Source organism: Xiphias gladius, chromosome 13, assembly GCF_016859285.1.
Source record: "Xiphias gladius isolate SHS-SW01 ecotype Sanya breed wild chromosome 13, ASM1685928v1, whole genome shotgun sequence".
Lineage (NCBI taxonomy): Eukaryota > Metazoa > Chordata > Actinopteri > Istiophoriformes > Xiphiidae > Xiphias > Xiphias gladius.
The window spans coordinates 12,069,615-12,087,049 of NC_053412.1; the positions used below are offsets into that span (position 1 = coordinate 12,069,615).

The 17,435-nt window shown below is 41.1% G+C and overlaps 2 protein-coding genes and 1 long non-coding RNA gene across 3 annotated transcripts; 1 reads left to right on the forward strand and 2 right to left on the reverse strand.

The window, feature by feature from the left end:
* Window positions 1-3,251: 3,251 nt before the first annotated feature.
* On the reverse strand, window positions 3,252-5,861 carry LOC120798380 (2-oxoglutarate receptor 1-like). The gene is made up of 2 exons (XM_040142634.1): window positions 5,757-5,861; window positions 3,252-4,268 (listed from the first exon to the last, which is right to left on the reverse strand). Exons 1-2 carry the CDS (start codon window positions 5,775-5,777, stop codon window positions 3,252-3,254), a joined length of 1,038 nt encoding a protein of 345 aa, XP_039998568.1. The 5' UTR covers window positions 5,778-5,861.
* A 2,803-nt stretch (window positions 5,862-8,664) lies between these two features.
* Window positions 8,665-15,824, reverse strand: LOC120798308 (kelch-like protein 41b). Its single transcript, XM_040142520.1, has 6 exons — window positions 14,712-15,824; window positions 13,237-13,394; window positions 12,748-12,855; window positions 10,399-10,584; window positions 9,124-9,270; window positions 8,665-9,030 (listed from the first exon to the last, which is right to left on the reverse strand). Exons 1-6 carry the CDS (start codon window positions 15,822-15,824, stop codon window positions 8,919-8,921), a joined length of 1,824 nt encoding a protein of 607 aa, XP_039998454.1. The 3' UTR covers window positions 8,665-8,918.
* Window positions 12,255-16,799, forward strand: LOC120798310. The gene is made up of 3 exons (XR_005708670.1): window positions 12,255-12,609; window positions 12,775-12,891; window positions 14,766-16,799. It is a non-coding gene; the product is annotated as an uncharacterized LOC120798310 (long non-coding RNA).
* Window positions 16,800-17,435: the final 636 nt, after the last annotated feature.

Below are 17,435 nucleotides of genomic sequence, written 5' to 3' on the forward strand. Positions count from 1 at the left end.
AGTCAGTTTCAGTGCTCTTACATCACAGAGACAGAACATTGGTATTTCCACCATTAGGGCATTGATCACAGGCTCTTCGCTCCCAAACTGATCATTTAACGTTCAATTGACTGTGACTCTGGCTCAGCAGAAAATAGAAGAAACCCTCTGGCTTGCTAAAAGCTTTATCCTCCATAATTTGACAAACACGGAGTACTCAGCTCAACTGACACTTCCATTTGCAATTCAGTGGAAAAACAAAGTGTTTCAACACATTTAGAACAGACGAGGCCTTGAGATCTTGTTAGGTTCCAGAATTATTGCTTAATATTAATGTCCTTTTTCTGGAAAAAAATGGTTGCTGTAATAAGCACTTCCCGGCCACTCCACCCGGGCGTTTTGTTAATGAGTAGGAGACTGACGACGAGGAGATCAGTCAGGAGGCAGAAAAGGAAATGGCTATGTCCACAGACTAAAATAGCCTCTCCGTCCCCAGCTGCAGTCTCTTTTCTACTTGCACAGCGTGTAAAAGAGAAAGATTAGAATTATATAAGCCTATTATAATTATGCGGGATTTTACTTCTCTTTGTACACGGACACGGAATAGTGACAGGCACCTTAAGTATTACACAAATTCCATCTTATAACATTCAGATTCCCTGTTTGACACAGCTTAATATTTGTTCTGAAATGTGATCTCAGCCATAAACCTGGGAAGGGCAATGCAACAGAATGACATCTGTTATCCAGGATGAAGCAGTTTGCAGCCAGTGGTAGACAAATAACATAAAAGCTTCCTTTATCTGGGGAGAATTTGTTCCGGGAGGTTTGTGTGTGATGAAGATAAACGGTGGTTTCCATGTCCTCAAAGATTCCTTCTTAGCAGAGAAACATTTTGCACATCCTAGTATTAATGCCATGTCGAAGAACTCTGATACCAACCCTTTGGTTCTTTCGCTGTCAGCGCTCTCTGTGCAGCAATGCAGACTGCAGTATGTGGGCTTTCGAAATGAGAAATGTGCTGCCCTGCCTTGTTAGCTCATGGGGAAGGTGAACGCATCTGCACAGAGAACTCAGCTACGTGCTTGGATACAACCTCAGAGTCTTTCACAGATCAGTAGCTGCACATGTCGGACTGTAAAGTCTTTTGATCACACCTTTGGGGGGACAAATGTCCTTTTGCTATAGTGTCTAAATTTCCATCCATTTCCAAAATGTTGTGAAGTAAGGAAATACAAAACAATGTACGATTGTGTTAAATGATTAATAGTATACTCAAGTAAGTGACCCCTGTTACGACCGGCTTGAAAGCTGCAACATAAGGAGGGACACGACACTGGACTACGGCAGTAGGTTGGATGCAGAAGACTGACATTTATTTACAAAGAGACAAAACGACAAAGCCAGAAAACACACACACACACAAAAAAAACTGGGTCTTGTGCCAGGGAGTGAAAGAGTGTGGTCAGCGTAAGAAGCCGTTCATATAGACCCAGCCCTCACCTTTACACAGGTGCCCTCAATCAGTCATCAGTGAGCTGCACCTAGAACACAAAGACGTAGAACAGACACACACACACACACACAGAGGCAAAACAATAACAGGACATAGATGGTATGTAACCCCTCCCCCCCAAGAGAGGACAGCCATATCGGTATCATCCTAAGGTACATGTGACAGGGCACCCGCCACAACCTTGTCATGCGCCTTTTTCTGACGGATTTTCTACACTGAAGTTCTTGGCCATACGGGCCGAATGCATGAGCCGTTGATTGTTATAAATTAGGAACACAAGAGAGTTGTGATCTCAACAAGAAAAGAAAAAGAAAAAAGACTGGTGGGAGAGTGTATAAAAACATACAACTAAATTTCTGCGACTTCAGCAACAAACAGACTTATGACAGGTAAAAGTGCAATATGTTGTTTATCGAGATGATGTTTTTTGTGATTTTTGAACCAGACAAAATGATGTGAAGCCATTGCTAGGCTAAAATGAGCTAGTTTGCTACAATTTTTTCGCAAACTTTTTCACAACTTTCTGTTTATCTTAAAATGTAGTAAAAAATGTGTAGTGTCACGGAAGTTCAGTAACTCAAACCTGTATGGTTTTATTCTAAAATCATACTTTTTAAAGCACAAAGCAGCTTCAAATTAACAGTTGAGATATTAACAGGTGTAATGTACGGCATGGTGAGGGAGGAGTCTAGAACCATGCTAGCGGTTCTGTGAGCCTGCTTTGTGATGCAGTGACGTTTTGAGCTAAATCTTAATGTCAGTATGCTAACATGCTCACAACGACAATGCTAGCATCATGATTTCAAGCAGATTCTGTGTCTATGTCGTTACCATCTTGTTAGATGTTCATGGCGCTCACCATCTTAGTTTAGCACGTTAGCACGCTAATGCTTATTAGCACTAAGAAAAGAAATAAAGCTGGGGCTGAGGGGAATGTAGTTAGTTTTGGTGGTATTTAGTCATAAATCAAAGATCTGACAGATCTTTTGACCTGTTGATGACGGTGGATGACAAGTTAAGGGGATCAGTAAATTACAATTCATCCTGATGGGGGACATGTATTTCGGAGCAGTTTACTCAATCATCTGATGACATGACATGAACCTAAAGGTGGGGCTAGAGGAAAAGTCAAGGGGATCACTAAAAATGTTGTAGTGTAGCAGAAGTTTACGTACGACAACCAGTGCAGTTACATTTAAAAACAAACTTTTTAAGGCACAAAGTAGCTTCAGATTCACTGTAGAGACATCAGAAGAGAGACAGCATGTCGTGAAACTATAAAATTTTATGAAAACCACGGACCTTATTTTCTGCATCAGTCATTCCTTACAAGCAAAAACTGGAACTCTGGAAAGGGAACCCACAGCTCAGAAATGCAAACTCACTTCCCGCTTTTAGGTTTACAAAGTGAAACTATTTTTGCGGCTGCAAACAAAAGAATCCATCATATAGTCAGGTAAATTATACTCATCGGACTTCCAGCCAGAGAAAGAAAAGGTGTTGACAAAGGTCTAACTTGACATTCAAATTGTAGAGCTTTTTCCTATAGTCATTCATATTTACACTTCAAGGGTTGGCAAACAGTTTTTGCCCAAGACAAACCAAAACTTAAGGGGTGGTTTATTATCTCTGGGGAGCACACATTGAAGAAACCCAAGCTGTCATGCAGCTTTCATGCAGCTTGCCCATCATTTCTGAGTGAGTAAACTTACAGTATGTCCAAAGAAAGAAAAGGCAGGTGTTGGACAGTTGTCATTCATACTGCTGGCAGGTCACTGCCTGCCTTGCTGATGATGGCCACGTGAAGCAGCGACCTGGCCTTGGGCAGCCAACATTCCCAGTAAAAAGTGCTGAGGAAGGCCCTCTTAAACTTGTCACCTGAAAGATTGTACAGAATCAGGTTAGAGAACGTGTTGAGTCCAGCCAGAGGCCTGGAGATAATATATGCGGCATGAACAATATGCTCCACCGTGCACGGTATCTTTTGTGTCCTTCGAATTTCAATTCGCAGCACACGCAAAATGTGATACGGAAGGAAACACACGACAAACACAACCAGGATTAGCACGGTCACGCGCCGTGCACGCATCCGACGGGGACTGGTCGTGTTGGGGCCTTTTACTAATTGTTTCACTATGCCGATATAACACATGAACACCACAGCTAGGGGGAGTAGAAATCCGAATGCAGTGAGCAGCCAGCCATACCAAGGCACATCGTCAACAGGTATGGCACTTGCAAAGTCCACGCAGTAGGTCTCATTGTCATGTTCTTCCAAGGATATCATCGTCAACATAGGAGTGATTTCAGCAGCGGCAATTATCCAGACAGCTGAGCACGCAATTATACCCCAGAACTTCCGCTGCACCTGTGCTGCCCTCAAAGGCTTCATCACCACTACATAGCGGAAAACTGCGAGACACGTCAGGAAGAGGATGCTCCCATACAGGTTAAAATGAAACCCGAAGCGCACAAAGCGGCACATGAAGTCGCCGAGCATCCAAGAATCCCCATTGCTGTAGTAGTAAACCAGGAAAGGCATGCTGAGGACATAGAGGAGGTCGGTCAGTGCGAGGTTGACCATGATGATGCTGCTGCTCTTCCAGGGACGCAGCTTTTTCAGGTAAACACCAATGGAGGTTACATTTCCCACCAGGCCCACGATGAAGATAACGGTGTAGGAGACGGGCAGGTAATAGCGTTTCATCAGTCGGTCCACGTTGGTGCAGTTGTGATTTTCTCCATGGTGGAGGATGCTGGCCATAGCTGAGCCCTGTTGAGTATAAAGAAGCCTAGGTCAAAACCTAGTATATGGCTGGACCGCCCTTTATCTGTTTGCTTCTTTCCCTCTCCCTGTGCTCAAATATACAGTAATATAATACAGTTGAATTCCCGAGAAAGCTGTTCACATTTACATGTTTTTCTGTTTCTGTTGTCACACAACAGAATAAGTATGTAATAGTGACTGAAACGTGGCCCATTGAGATTAAATTTTAACCAGCAGTCACTTCCAAGCTATTTCTAAGCTGCTGCTCTGCACTGCTAAAATGCAGACTTGGTAACTGTGGTCAAGCCACTGACACCAGAGAGAGGTTTGTCCGCGGAGGGTAGGCTGACCTCGCGCTTGCGGAGCAACACTGGCGACTCTACAGAAAGTAGCTAATGTTTGTCCAAAAAGGGGTTAGATTTGTCGCGAGGTACTTTTGTGTAGAAAAGAATCTAAAGGGGGCTTAAAAGTCTGTAAATCTGATAATAAAGGCGCTAAGTTGGCAACAGTTGCCAATCTACACATTCAGCAGACGCAGGGCAAACTTTGCATGCATTTGGAGGGGTGTGTCTGGCTACCTGATGAATGAAAGTGTAATTTTCACTCTCCTCTTAGTCCTGTTTTGAAATTTTGTCGCGATAATTTTGGAACATTTTTACTGAAAAACAAAAAGCATCAAAGCTCTCGGCCCTACAACCAAAACAATAAGCTGAATAATGCTAAAAAGCTCTGTAGAGCTGAGGCAAACTGCAGAGTTGGGTGATAATTCTCCATGGGTGTGTCACTACGAGTGACACCCTTTACTTTACAAAGGCTAATTTTTTCAGTCTTTAATATAAAAATATTGATTGGAGCAGTTTTAACATTTTCAAATATTATGAACAAATGCTGAATTTGTTCTTGATGTTTTGAGGGGATGAATAGATCAATTCCTGTGAATTTTTCTAATTCCCAATTCAAATGAATACATATACAGTATATGGTTTTGGGCAAGGAAGAAATAGGTACATGCAAATCATCCTTCCCTTTTCCCTCACCTGTTATATCACTGTCAGTGGCAATTACTGGCTGAGGAAAGAAGTAGGGGAAAAAAACCAAGAGGCAAGCAGACTAGGAAAAGAAACAATCAAGCAAACTCAGTGGGAAAGAAACAAACAAAATCTTCTTCTTTCCTCATCAACAGCCTGGTTTCTGAAAGCCTCTCAGAATATGACAGCACCTATGGCATTCTGGCTTGATGGCAGCTTCCTGTGATGCTGTCAGTACAATCTGCTGTCATTACGGACGGGAGGAGATGTGCGAGGTGTATTTACACATTGCGTGCGCACTCCGGTTTCATAAGGCCGTAACTTGTACTCATTAAAATGATTATATCTATGGAAAAATACAAACTTTACCCGAAAGCTAATTTCACATGTTCATGTAACTGTTGAAATGCTTACATAGAAGCTGACTCATAAAGGTAGAGTTTGAAAAAGAGATTTTTCTACTCACTTTTAGTGACAGTGTCCTCATCAGCACTCACTCCAAGCCTTCAGCCTCTGATTTCTGCTTTCACATCCATTCACTCCTCATCCCACTCTTTCCTCTTCCCTTCCAGTTTTCCACACCCAAGGATTAACTCCAGCATATTTTTGTTTGAAAGCCCACTGTTGTGTGCTTGACCCTCAGCCATAACTTCCTGGTGTCATGCTTGAGCTGATAAAGCTCAAGAATCTCTCTCATGAGTTTCTATTGAGGTCTTTGTTATTTCTTCAAACAGGCATGTGATTACCTTAGTGTGACTCGGCAGAGCTAAATTTGGCACAGACACAGACCTTGGGTTCCCGATTAAGGTAATAAGGAAGTTTAATGATTGCAGGAAATTAATGCTTAGAATACAATGTCATAAGTATGTGTCCTTATTTTTCAGACCTCATACCCTAAACCTAGTAGTCCCAAATCTGTCAAAAATCTGATTCAAATGAGCTCTTTAAGATAAGTTTCAATTAACTCCAAATTTCTGTCACTGAAAAAGGTTTACCTGAGAGTTGTGCCTGCACTTTTTAAATGTCGCTGTGAGCAAATCTTAAAGCTGGCAACGTAGTTAGACCACAGTGGTTCCCAGCAGAAGAAATGATCAACAAGTAACAACTCTTGTGTTTCTGTAAAATATAAAGTGGATTTGAGGAGCATGTTACTATCAGTTGCTTATCAACACATCCAGCAGATACAGACCAACATTAGCATTCATTTGGAGTCGTTTTTCTGGCAATCCGATGACAGTAAGTCGAATATTCAACCTGCTTTTAGCTGTAGTTTGGTCTCCACAAACTTGTTAGGGAGATATCTGGCTCTTTAGTAGTTAAATTGCATTCGAAGGAGACACCTTGGAGTGGATGTCAGGGCACCACCACAACTGGGACAAGAACGAGGTTCTGTTACTCCAGGGAAAAGGGTCCCCTCCCTCAGACCTGGCCATCACCATTGACAAGACTGTGGCGGTGCCAGCTCGGAACGGTGAGGAACCTGGGAGTGACCCTGGATGATGAACTGTCGTTCTCTGAAAACATTGCAGCAGCACCATGCTCCTGTCAATTCCTCCTTTACAACATTAGGAGCATTCGTCCCTTCCTCACCAGGGAGGCAGCAAATGTGCTCATTCAGATGCTCGTCATCTCCCTCCAGGACTACTGCAACCCCCTCCTTGCTGGAGCCCCTGCGTCAGACATCAGACCTCTGCAGCTACTCCAGAATGTGACTGCCCACATGGTATTCAATCTTCTTAAGTTTTCCCACACCACTCCTCTTCTCCGTTCACCACACTGGCTCCCTGTTGCTGCTCGTATCCAATTCCAAACTTCTGGTGCTGGACTAAAGGGCAGTGAAACAAACTACTCCTTCCTACATCCAAGCCATGGTCAAACCCTACAACCGGGTCTGAGTTCTTACCTCACTCAGAGAACCCCTTGGTTGCTGAATAGGGTCAAGGCTCTTTTCTCTTCTGGATCCAAAACGGTGGAGTGAGCTTCCCACTGAAGTCAGGACAACAGAGTCCCTGATTTCAACATGATTTCTCTAATTTTAAAAAAAAAGGGATATGGTCCCAATTTTGGATTATATCTAGCTCATACTCCTAAGTGGTTTGAATGTACTTACTCTAAGTTGCTCTGGACAAAAGCATGCAAATAAATGCTATGTAATGTAAATGCTCTGCCAAGTTCAAAAGCTAGTTGACTGTCGTCTGTTGCTGGGCAGGTAGTGGACGGTCGGATTATCAGAACTTTTCATTGGAAATACCTGCCTGCTACGCCTGGAAAAAACGCTGATGAAATCAGTGAGAGTGAACCTAAACAGTAAAGTTGCGGGCCGTAAAACCAAAACAATGAGCTGAAAGATGCTAAAAGGTTCTGTTGATAATTAGAATCTTGATTAGAGCAGCTTTACATTTTGTGTAGAGTGTGAGAGCTTTTAGACACAGAAGAGACAAGCCTCTTCTGCTACTATACAGTATATTGACAGTGAACTCGAAAGCAAGATGCTCCTGTATTTTGGTTTAGACTGATTGGAGTGCTGGATGAGCGTAATAGGTTTTCTTTTCTTCCCTGTCAAAACTCTGTCCATCTTGTACTTAACTTGTCATTTTGTTTGAATTTTTGTTTAATTTTTTTTTTTAATTTATCATCTCTAACTCTAATTTTGCTAGCCTTGCCAGCGTCCCAGCACTTTTGTTTCTGTACTGTTCTAAAAATTAAGCAGTCACAGACCTTTGTCAAAGCAGATATTCAGTGTTTAGTTTCACTCAACATTTTTACATTTTTACCCTTTACCCAAAACTTTAAATGTTCATACACCATTGACTCTGCACTTCTTTCAGTTGAACTAGCAATCATTTCTGTCAGGACTCCCCTTCAACTGACATTTCAGCTCCCAGTGCTGCCATCCTTTACACATCTTCCCATCTCTTTCACAGCTGCAGCACGCAGGTGGAAACTGCAAACCAATGACTGATTTCAGTTTGGTGTAATTTCGTCTCCTGTACCATTATCCTATTAATGTTAATGTAAAAACAAGTGTAAACACTATAATTCAGTGTGACTATATTTCTTCCAGTGTGAAGGGAAACTGCATAGACATACCTAATCTTTTCCAGTCATGTTTGACTGCAGTGTAGTAACCCTCAGTCATGTTGACACACACATGAATGTGTGACTTATGTTGAGTCTAAATGTCAACACTAAATCTGCTATTAACCCAGTTCCACTTCCTCGTTTACCTGAAAGTGCAAAGAAGCTTCTCCCTCAGTTGCTCTCGACATGTTGATATAGTCTCTGTAATTTCACTTTTCCTTAGATCAGACAAAATCAAAACAGTAAAAGAAGCCCAAGTTTACAAATGTTTATTTTACAAAAGAAGAGCTAGAAATGATGTAAACAGAGCCTAGTAGATCAATCTAAATTGTGGCTTCTTTTTTTTAATACTGTAGGGATGGTGCAGTCTTTGAAGAGGCAGCAGAACCAAGTGTTTATAGTACAGATAAAAATTGTCTGAGTTCAGAGAAAAATTAATGTCAAAGATCAACTTGACGCACAGAAATCCGAGTGCAGAGGATGAGACGCCTCGGAGGCAGCTTGCTGGGGATGGGGGTGTCTTGTTAGAGAGTTAAAGTGGTTCTGTTTACAGCTTGGGCATCCTGGCAGCATTGAGGCGCATGGACGCACAGGAGGAGCCAGCAGCGTAGCGCATCTCCCTCAGCATGCCGCTCCACTGCTTCTTATCATCCTCATATCTAACAAGGGAAAGCGGAGAGTCAGATCTCGGAACGACAATGGTAACGAAGGAAAACATGTAAATGGTGGTCCCAGAACTTGAGAAGACTTACTGCCAGACGTCAGTGACCTCTGTGGGAGCCACCTCCTGGTTCTCCATCTGAACCATAGCGAAGCCGCCCACGGCGTACAGGGAGCCTCTGTTGCTCACCAGGTTGACAGAGCTCCTCTCTTGGGGAAACTCTGCGAAGGGCTCCCACCTGAGGAGATACGACATTAAGAGAAGGTCAAGTTGAAGATGGAGCTCTCACTGTAGATGTCTTTTGTACCTTGGTCTATTTGTTGAAATTCAGCCTTTTTTTCCCAGCTGCTGAGATAACTGAGATATATAATATGGAGGCCAAAATGCCCAAACATATGTGGAATAAATAAATGAAAGAGTATGAAATAAATAATGCTGAAAAGAATGTTACTATTGAAATTCAGTTCATTATTGTTAAATTTATTTCATCATTCCAATTTCCGTGATAACAGATTTATTAGTTAATTTTTATTTCATTATAAAAAAACCTCAATTTCAAAATGGCCATTTTTAAAAGTCTGTTTTTCCCAATAACACTCATTTCTTCTCACCCTTTATTTCATGTCACTCCTCCCGATGCCACTTTGTGTGTCGTACTGACACTTTTGCTATCACGTTTCATAACAGTGGTGTTGTCACCAGTCACCATCCCCACACTCTCCAGCCTCTCTGCGGCTAGGAAGCTGAACCACTGCTCCTGCTGATCAAGCCGGTTAGCTCCTGTGAGCTAAGGTAACAACAGTGCTCTAGCTAACAAAGTAAATCTGAATCAACCCACCGCAGGCTGATGCTGTTAGGTAGCTAACCCCCCTTTTAGTTGTTGAATGTGCTATCTGTTGAGCTGATTGTTATGACACAGAATTCAAGATAAAACTGCCTCGATAAGAAAGATACTCTTTCTCTGTGGTCGCTGTAGCCAACAGAAAGTATGAAATAAAATGTGACATGAGAAAATACCATTTTAAAAATGTCTAAAATTAGTTAAGTAAGAATTATGAAATAACATTTCATCATAATGTGTAATATGCATAAAAATGTAAATAATTGGTTAAATATTTTACAATTTTTTGGTTTAATTATATATTTTATGCAATTTATTCATATGTTTATTTCACAATGTCTCTTTTATGTAATAATGAAAACCTTGGGGGTCCACAATATGTGGTAGTTCTGAGATTACTGATGTGCAAAGGTCAGAAAAGCTGAGTGTTGTAGTTTTTTGTGGAAAATGTATATAGATATAACTAAAAAGGTAAAAAAACAACAAAAAAACCAAAAAACAAAAAACGTTTAAAAAGAATCATACTTGTTTGCTGTGAAGTCGTAGGCTTCACAAGTAGCGGTGAGGCCGTCCTCGTTGACTCCACCAGCCACCACGATCTTGCCGTTGTGGATGACGGCTCCAAACATGGCCCTGGGTGTCTTCATGGCTGCCAACTCCCTCCACTCTGACTGCTTGTGGTTGTACACAAACATCTTGTTGAGAGCTTTGCTGTGGAGACAAAAAGATGTTACAGGAGAATCAGGTGATGGTCATTTATATTGTTCACACTGATGAATGGATGGTAGAATGGTTTGTTCCTCCAGATTGTTCAGAGAAATTGTTGCAAAAAGCTCCTTTACATTAACATTGTTATTTTAACATTAGAAAATAACAATAAGTAGGAGACAAAGAAAAAAGCTTATCAAACAATTACAAATAAGGATCATTTGGAATAAACCGATTTGTAAATATGATCAACAAAGTGTTTATTTTTCCTCAAAGACATTTAACCAAAAAGGCCACATTCAAATAAGTGATGATGAAAATTTCACCTCGTCTTTTAATCACTTAGGTGGATTTTATTTATGGCTAATGGACTGCCAATATGTTTCAGCATGAAGCTTTTATCAGAGCATCAGTGAGTTCTATTTTTAAAAGACACAGCATCTCATCAAAAATCAGCAGGAAACAGGCCAGAAAAAAGCAGCCGAATGAGTTGCTCAGAAGGAAACAGAATATGAAATTAATGAAAAGAAAACATAATAGGGAAAATGAATTAAATAAGAAAATAACCAACGGAAACAAGAAAGACAAATAAAAAATACAATAACAAAAAAGGAAACAAAATGTCTAGATCCACAGTCTTACATTGAGGACAACTAGGTTTTAATTTTAATTTTTTATGGCTCATTTTGCTATCACAACACATATAGAATGGGAGAAAATTAAAGCAACGCCATCTAATTTGGAACAATACTGGATATAGTTGGTTGAAAATGAAATCCGTGCAAGACAGACAATGTCATATATCAACAAGATGACTAATCTGGCCACAGCAGATAATCCTGTTGATATCAAAAATAGATGGGAATTATGTAGTCCCAATTGTAGACAATTTAGATGAGATAAGTATGCAACATTTTAAATCTCCATAATCTCAGTTTATGATAAGAAATACAGTGCACTTTGTTGGAGAGGGCGTGGTGTAATGTGAATCTGCACATACATTTGGGACTGTCCCTTATTATGTAACGGAGAAATCAAAGATTTAAATAAACGCTGGAGCCTCCCAAGAATACGACTTTAGTAATCACACAGTTCCCCTGAAATGTATACATATTTACGTCTATAAATAAGGTTATGATGATATACTCCCTCTATTTTTACTCGTATGTACAGTATGTACGAGTGTCTGCTTATGGATATCTGGATTTGTATTTGTTGATATGTTGTGTAGGTTTGTATTTAACTGTATGCAAGGGTATGTAGGTTTTAACTAAAAAACATGGTATATACTCTTTCTATACTCTCTTAATTTACATATGCCTTTGTTTATACCTTGGTGTTATTTCTTCCTAAACCTATATTTTTCTCTAAAAAAAACAAAAAACAAAAAAATGTAAGCCAAGTAAGACTTTGGTTTTTTTTCTTTTTTCTTTTCTTTTTATTAATTTTGTTTTTTCTTTTTCCATCGTGTTTTTTTTAGGGTACTTATTCAGTTATTTGGCCTTGTGGATCTTCTCTTTTTCTCACAGATTTTATTGTCTCCTGGCTGAATTGCATGTTGTGTCCTTCAGAAAGATACTCAGCTTTTCGAAGCACAACCCCACATGAAATTCAGTGCAGCAGAAGCACACCTGTCTCCTCTTGTTGATTAGCAGAGGGGTCCGATGGCAGCTGAAAACACTGAACACACTGATGAGCCTATTGTACATTCTAGTATCAGATCCTTAGGTTTGTTGACTTTTACATTTTGTTCATGGTCTTGTAAAGCACAGTGTACCACTGCTGCACGCACTGCGAACATTGAATATAGCAGTACGTCATGTTCAATGCTATACTCTCAGGTAGAGAAAATAAGCAGATCCTGTATTCTCACTAACCTGCAACAAGAGTTGCAAAGGAACCGTATTTTCCATAATTGTAACATATTAGACCATCCCGGACTGCATCAGTGTCATTGTTGTCTATGATGTGCCGTGCAGCCCTGCAGTCTCTCAGGATGATAGACTAAAAACAGCTGCAGCTCCCTGTGTAAGGTCTAATACACACACACACACACACACACACACACACACACACACACACACACACACACACACACACACACACACACACACACACACACACACACACAAACAGACGACTGCCCACACAGACTCATTTACTCACTTCTCATCTGTCTTTCCTCCAATGCAGTAGACTAGTCCTTTGTGGGATACAACAGCATGGCCGTGGATCTTCAGAGGAAGCTTTTTGGTCTCGCTCCACTTCATCTTCCTAAAGAAAGGACATTTAAGTGATATTTTCAAACAGGTTTGCTCATTCAGTGTTATTTTGTTCCCTGGAATTCTTGCTGCTGCTTTGCTCAGAATTCAAATGCTTGATTGTGACACGCATTGATTTCCCAGGCGGTAGAGCCAAATCAATCTGTAGTTGTGATAAAAGTAAATAAGTTAAATATTCTAACATAAACAGATACAAATACAAATACAAATACCGAAGAAACAACCCGAGCAGATGAAGAAGGATAGATCAAATCAAAACACGATTAATTATCCTTAAACGCAACATATCACCTGTAAACTTTACAACATGTGAGACAAAGTGAAAAATATGGAAATGGGGGGGGGGGACAAAGAAGCAAATAACACCACTAACTCAGTATCGTAGCACATCACTGAATCCAGCGACTCATTGGTCTGGAGGTCTTTTCCAGCCACGGCGAACAGCAGGTTCTCGCTTTCACCGATGTTGAAGAGGCATCTTGGAGAAGGCATGGGCGGCAGGGCAACCCAGTCAGAAGTGAGCGGATCCAACTGTGGAGAAAAATTAATACTGGACATTAAAACACAAGAGGGGGGAAGCACCCTCTTAGTGCCCATTAACTCTTTGTTTTTATCTCCTCATAAAGGAGGAAATGAATCCTTGTCCTGTATGGTACCCACATATCGATTATACTGTAAAACGAAGGTATTCAAGGCCTCTATCACGTCCTTTAGTCTATGTATCGCTTAGACCTCAGGGGCAACATGGGAAACATAAACCATTGATTGGCCGCAGAAGGATTTAGGAAAAACTGTATCCCAATCATTCTCGTGGTTACATACTGAAAAATTTATTTGAATTTCTGTCTCATTTTTCCTCTGGTTTATTTGTGGTTTGAGCTCCATTAAGGCATTGAAATAAAGGACAGAAAAGGTATGAATCAGATAAAATACTCCCTAGGAAGCACAGCTAAGTCCATTACTTTTAAAATACTTCTTTTAAGATTTTCCATTAAGAATAGTTCAGCATGCTGGGAATTATACTGATGTCTTCTTCCTGAGAGTTAGATGAGAATATTGGTTCCACTCTCTTGTTTTTCCGTTTAATATAAAAGCTAAAGCCATTAGATGGTTATCTTAGTTTAGCATAAAGACTGGACACGGCAGGAAACAGTTAGCATGGCTCTGTCAAAGTTTAATCAAAAATCTGCCTACCAGCACCTCTAAAGCTCACTAATTAAAATGTTTTATCTTGTTTAATCTCATTGATATCTCTTTTAAATCCATACAAAAACGATTGAACCCCTAATTGGGAGAATCAGAGTGGGGAAAAAGCGTAGAGATCTATGTCCGACTTGTAATTCTGAGTCAAAGATATCGGGAATTGATGACAGCGATGAGATCACCCACTTAGTGAAAAACAACCACAGACGTCAACAAAGTGTTGGCAGAATGGCTGCAAATGCACCACCACAGTTACATAAAAAAAATTCCAATATTAACACTAATACAATCAATTCAGCTTTTAGCTGAATTGTAGCTGATTTAGGCCGTTTATCTGACGACAACCATCTTGGAGTAATACTTTGGGGGTTGTAATAAGGGGTGTTTTCCTTCCCATTCTGTTGACATGGCGTGAATAAGGCATTAGGTAAGCTAGCCATCTCCTCTAAATATGAAATATGAAGCTTTAGCATACGTTTAATGTTTAAGATATGTTAGTGGTATCGATCTTCTCATCTAACTCTTGGCAATATAACAAATAAGAATATTGGCCAAAATGCTGAACAATTTCTCTAAATAATTCATTTCTATGCAATATTTTGTAATTGAAGAAATAATAATATAGAAGACTATCAACTTGCTTACCAAATAGACATAACATTGCAGAGGCACGTCCTTGTTTTCCTCATCCACAAACAGTCCACCAATGATGTAAAGCTGGTTCTTCTGTGACGCCAGGCTGACGTGGTTACGTGGCACCTGCTCTGACATGGCCACCAGGAAGCACTCATTCTCGCTGACATCATACGCCACTGCTGCTGTGTCATTGATCATCACGATGAAGTCACGTGCGTACATGCCGTGTCTGCGGCTGTCATTCAGGAACCCGGGGAATGGGCTGTCCTCATCTTCACCTCCTCCCTTGTTGGCCCCCTCCTCCCCTTCCTTCTTCTTGGGTTCCTCTGGAAGTTTCCCCTTGAAGGCATCCCTGATGATCTGGATTGTCTTCTGCAGCTCTGGGTCGGCCTTGATGATCTCATCAGTCTCCACTCTGTCTTTGAAGTACTTCTCCGGCAGCAGGCGGAAGCGAATGCAATTGAAAGCATCCTTCAGGACCTTGACGCGCTTCTCTCTGTCGTGGCGGACCCAGGCCATGACTGCCTCAAATACAAGCTCCTCCTTCTCCACATTCAGCGAGTCTCCACCGATGATGGCGAACAGTTCGTGGGCTGCAAGCCTAAGGAACTCCTCGTCTTTGTAGAGGAGCTCAAAGCGGTCAGCGATGTAGTTGCGTGCAGCCACAGCGAGCCTGGGACAGCTCAGCACCAAGCCCATCCTGAAAATGGCCATGCAGTTGCCCAGGGACAGCTTCTTCTGAAGGTAGTTAACACACACCGTGAAGACAGAAGGGATCTGGAATCTGTTTGCCACAGCAATTATATCCTGAACATTGTCATCAGTGAGGTCAATCTCAGCCGAATAGAGGTACTGGATGATCATGTCTAGGATGGAAGGGTTGACATCCTCCAGGACCACCTCCTTGGTGTTCTCCACCTCCTTTCCATCCTCTGTGAAGAAGATCTCCCTGAAGTATGGGCTACAGGCGGCCATGATCAGCCGATGGCAGGGGAAGCTGCGGTCGCCTACCTTCAGGGTGCAGTCCACAAACTTGTTCTCATTCAGCAGCTCCTTCAGCCCATCCTGGAGCAGGGTGCTCTGAAACAGGCGCAGCTCCTCCTTGATGGCGTTGGGGTCCATGGTGTGTCAGGAGGGGAGACGGCGGGCGAACAAGGAGAGAGGAAGGAGATGGCGGCCACAGGTCCTTTTGGTAGTTGGTCCTGGCTGGAAAAGGCAGAGCAGAGAAAAGGTTCCCAGTGTGAAGACCCTGCAATTTAATCCTGTCCCACTCTAAATATAGCTCCCTCTGCCCCCTGCCTGCTTCAGCTCCGGTGGAATCTGACTGGGCCAAATCAAAGCACAGCACAGGCCTCGGCTTGAGCAGCTGCTGTCACAGACTGAAAGAAGCAACTGGCTGCTCAGGCTTTGGATATGCACCATGATTCAGCTCCCAGAGTGTCACGTAGCACGCTAACAGAAGAGACAATGCCGTCAAAGCCCTCAAATAGCTCGCCTTGAACTGAACGTATGACTGGGAGGATATTTACAGCAGTCGCTGTCAGATTCAAAAGTATGTGTATTCACCTTTGCATTTATATCTGTTTTTCATTCATTTAATTTTTTCATTATTTCAGTCTATTAAAGCTGATTAAACTGTACTGATTTGGTCTGTTGCTAACATACACACCAATTTCTTTACACCTTGCAATCCATACAGTGTTACTAATCAACCATGACGGTTAGTATCTATAATTATAATCATGATACTTGTCACTACCATAGATGATACTACGGCTGCGAAAAATGTCCACCAATATTTTTCAGAACCTTATGTACCCTCTTTAATTTACTTGTTTCGAATTACTTGTTCAACTAATTTTCCAAGATATACTATTTATGTTTCATTTACTGTAATATATGACAAAGAAAAGCAAAAAATACTCACATCTGAGAACCTGGAGCCAGAAAATGTTGGGTATTTTTTTCTTGAAAAATGACTGAAACAGTGATACAATTGTTGATAATTGTAGATAAATTTGATTTTTTAAAATAACCCTTGAGGAACTCTACAAATGTTTTAATTTTCAAAGTTCAATAAATATTTTTTTGCTTTTATTTTTGTAACATATTATTTCTCATAATTCACCGTTAATTCTATACTTTCTTTTAGCACTTAGGTGTTTTATTCTTGAAAGTAATTACTTTTGGTACATGTTACAGTTCCTCAATGGAACCACTAAAGTCAATACAACATTTTATCTTATCTTGTCTCATCACAGTATGGGATTAATGAAGTGAGACTGAAGAGCAAAAAGAAACTTTGCGCTAAAAATGGACCAGAAAAGTTTGGGTGCAGCAGCTGTGTGCAGAAACAGGTGACAGCCACACATACAAGCAGCTCTGTCCACCAATCAGCATGGTTCTGCCCTTTCCCTGTCGGATGGATTATAGTCCAGCTGCTTGATTGTGGGTGTCTTTGTGACTGTGTGTGCGAGTCTGGAGTAAAACCTTTTAAACCTTTTGCATGTCAATCACCGAGATAATTTCAGTGCTGAAAATATTGCTCACTGTGTTTTCCTTCTTGAAGATAAATGGTGTCAATTTGCACACAGCCATGCCTTCAAGTACCAAATATTAAAACTGGCATTTAAGAAAGGCTTTTACTGATGTGTCTGGATCAATAGGTTCTTACATTGTTGAGTCTTATTTCTGTGGCCTGATAACGTGTAAGGAGTGTGTAGAGTTAGGTAA

Bases quoted from the DNA above. Each gene is read 5' to 3' on its own strand.
- LOC120798380 (XM_040142634.1), bottom strand. From the start codon at position 5,777: ATGAGGACACTGTCACTAAAA. The intron at 4,269-5,756 runs GTGAGTAGAAAA...TATACTCAACAG, and splicing joins TGAGGACACTGTCACTAAAA to GGCTCAGCTATGGCCAGCAT.
- LOC120798308 (XM_040142520.1), bottom strand. From the start codon at position 15,824: ATGGACCCCAACGCCATCAAGGAGGAGCTGCGCCTGTTTCAGAGCACC. The intron at 12,856-13,236 runs GTTAGTGGTGTT...TCCTTTCTTTAG, and splicing joins GTGATGTGCTACGATACTGA to GAAGATGAAGTGGAGCGAGA. The intron at 9,271-10,398 runs GTATGATTCTTT...GTATCTCCTCAG, and splicing joins TACGACTTCACAGCAAACAA to GTGGGAGCCCTTCGCAGAGT.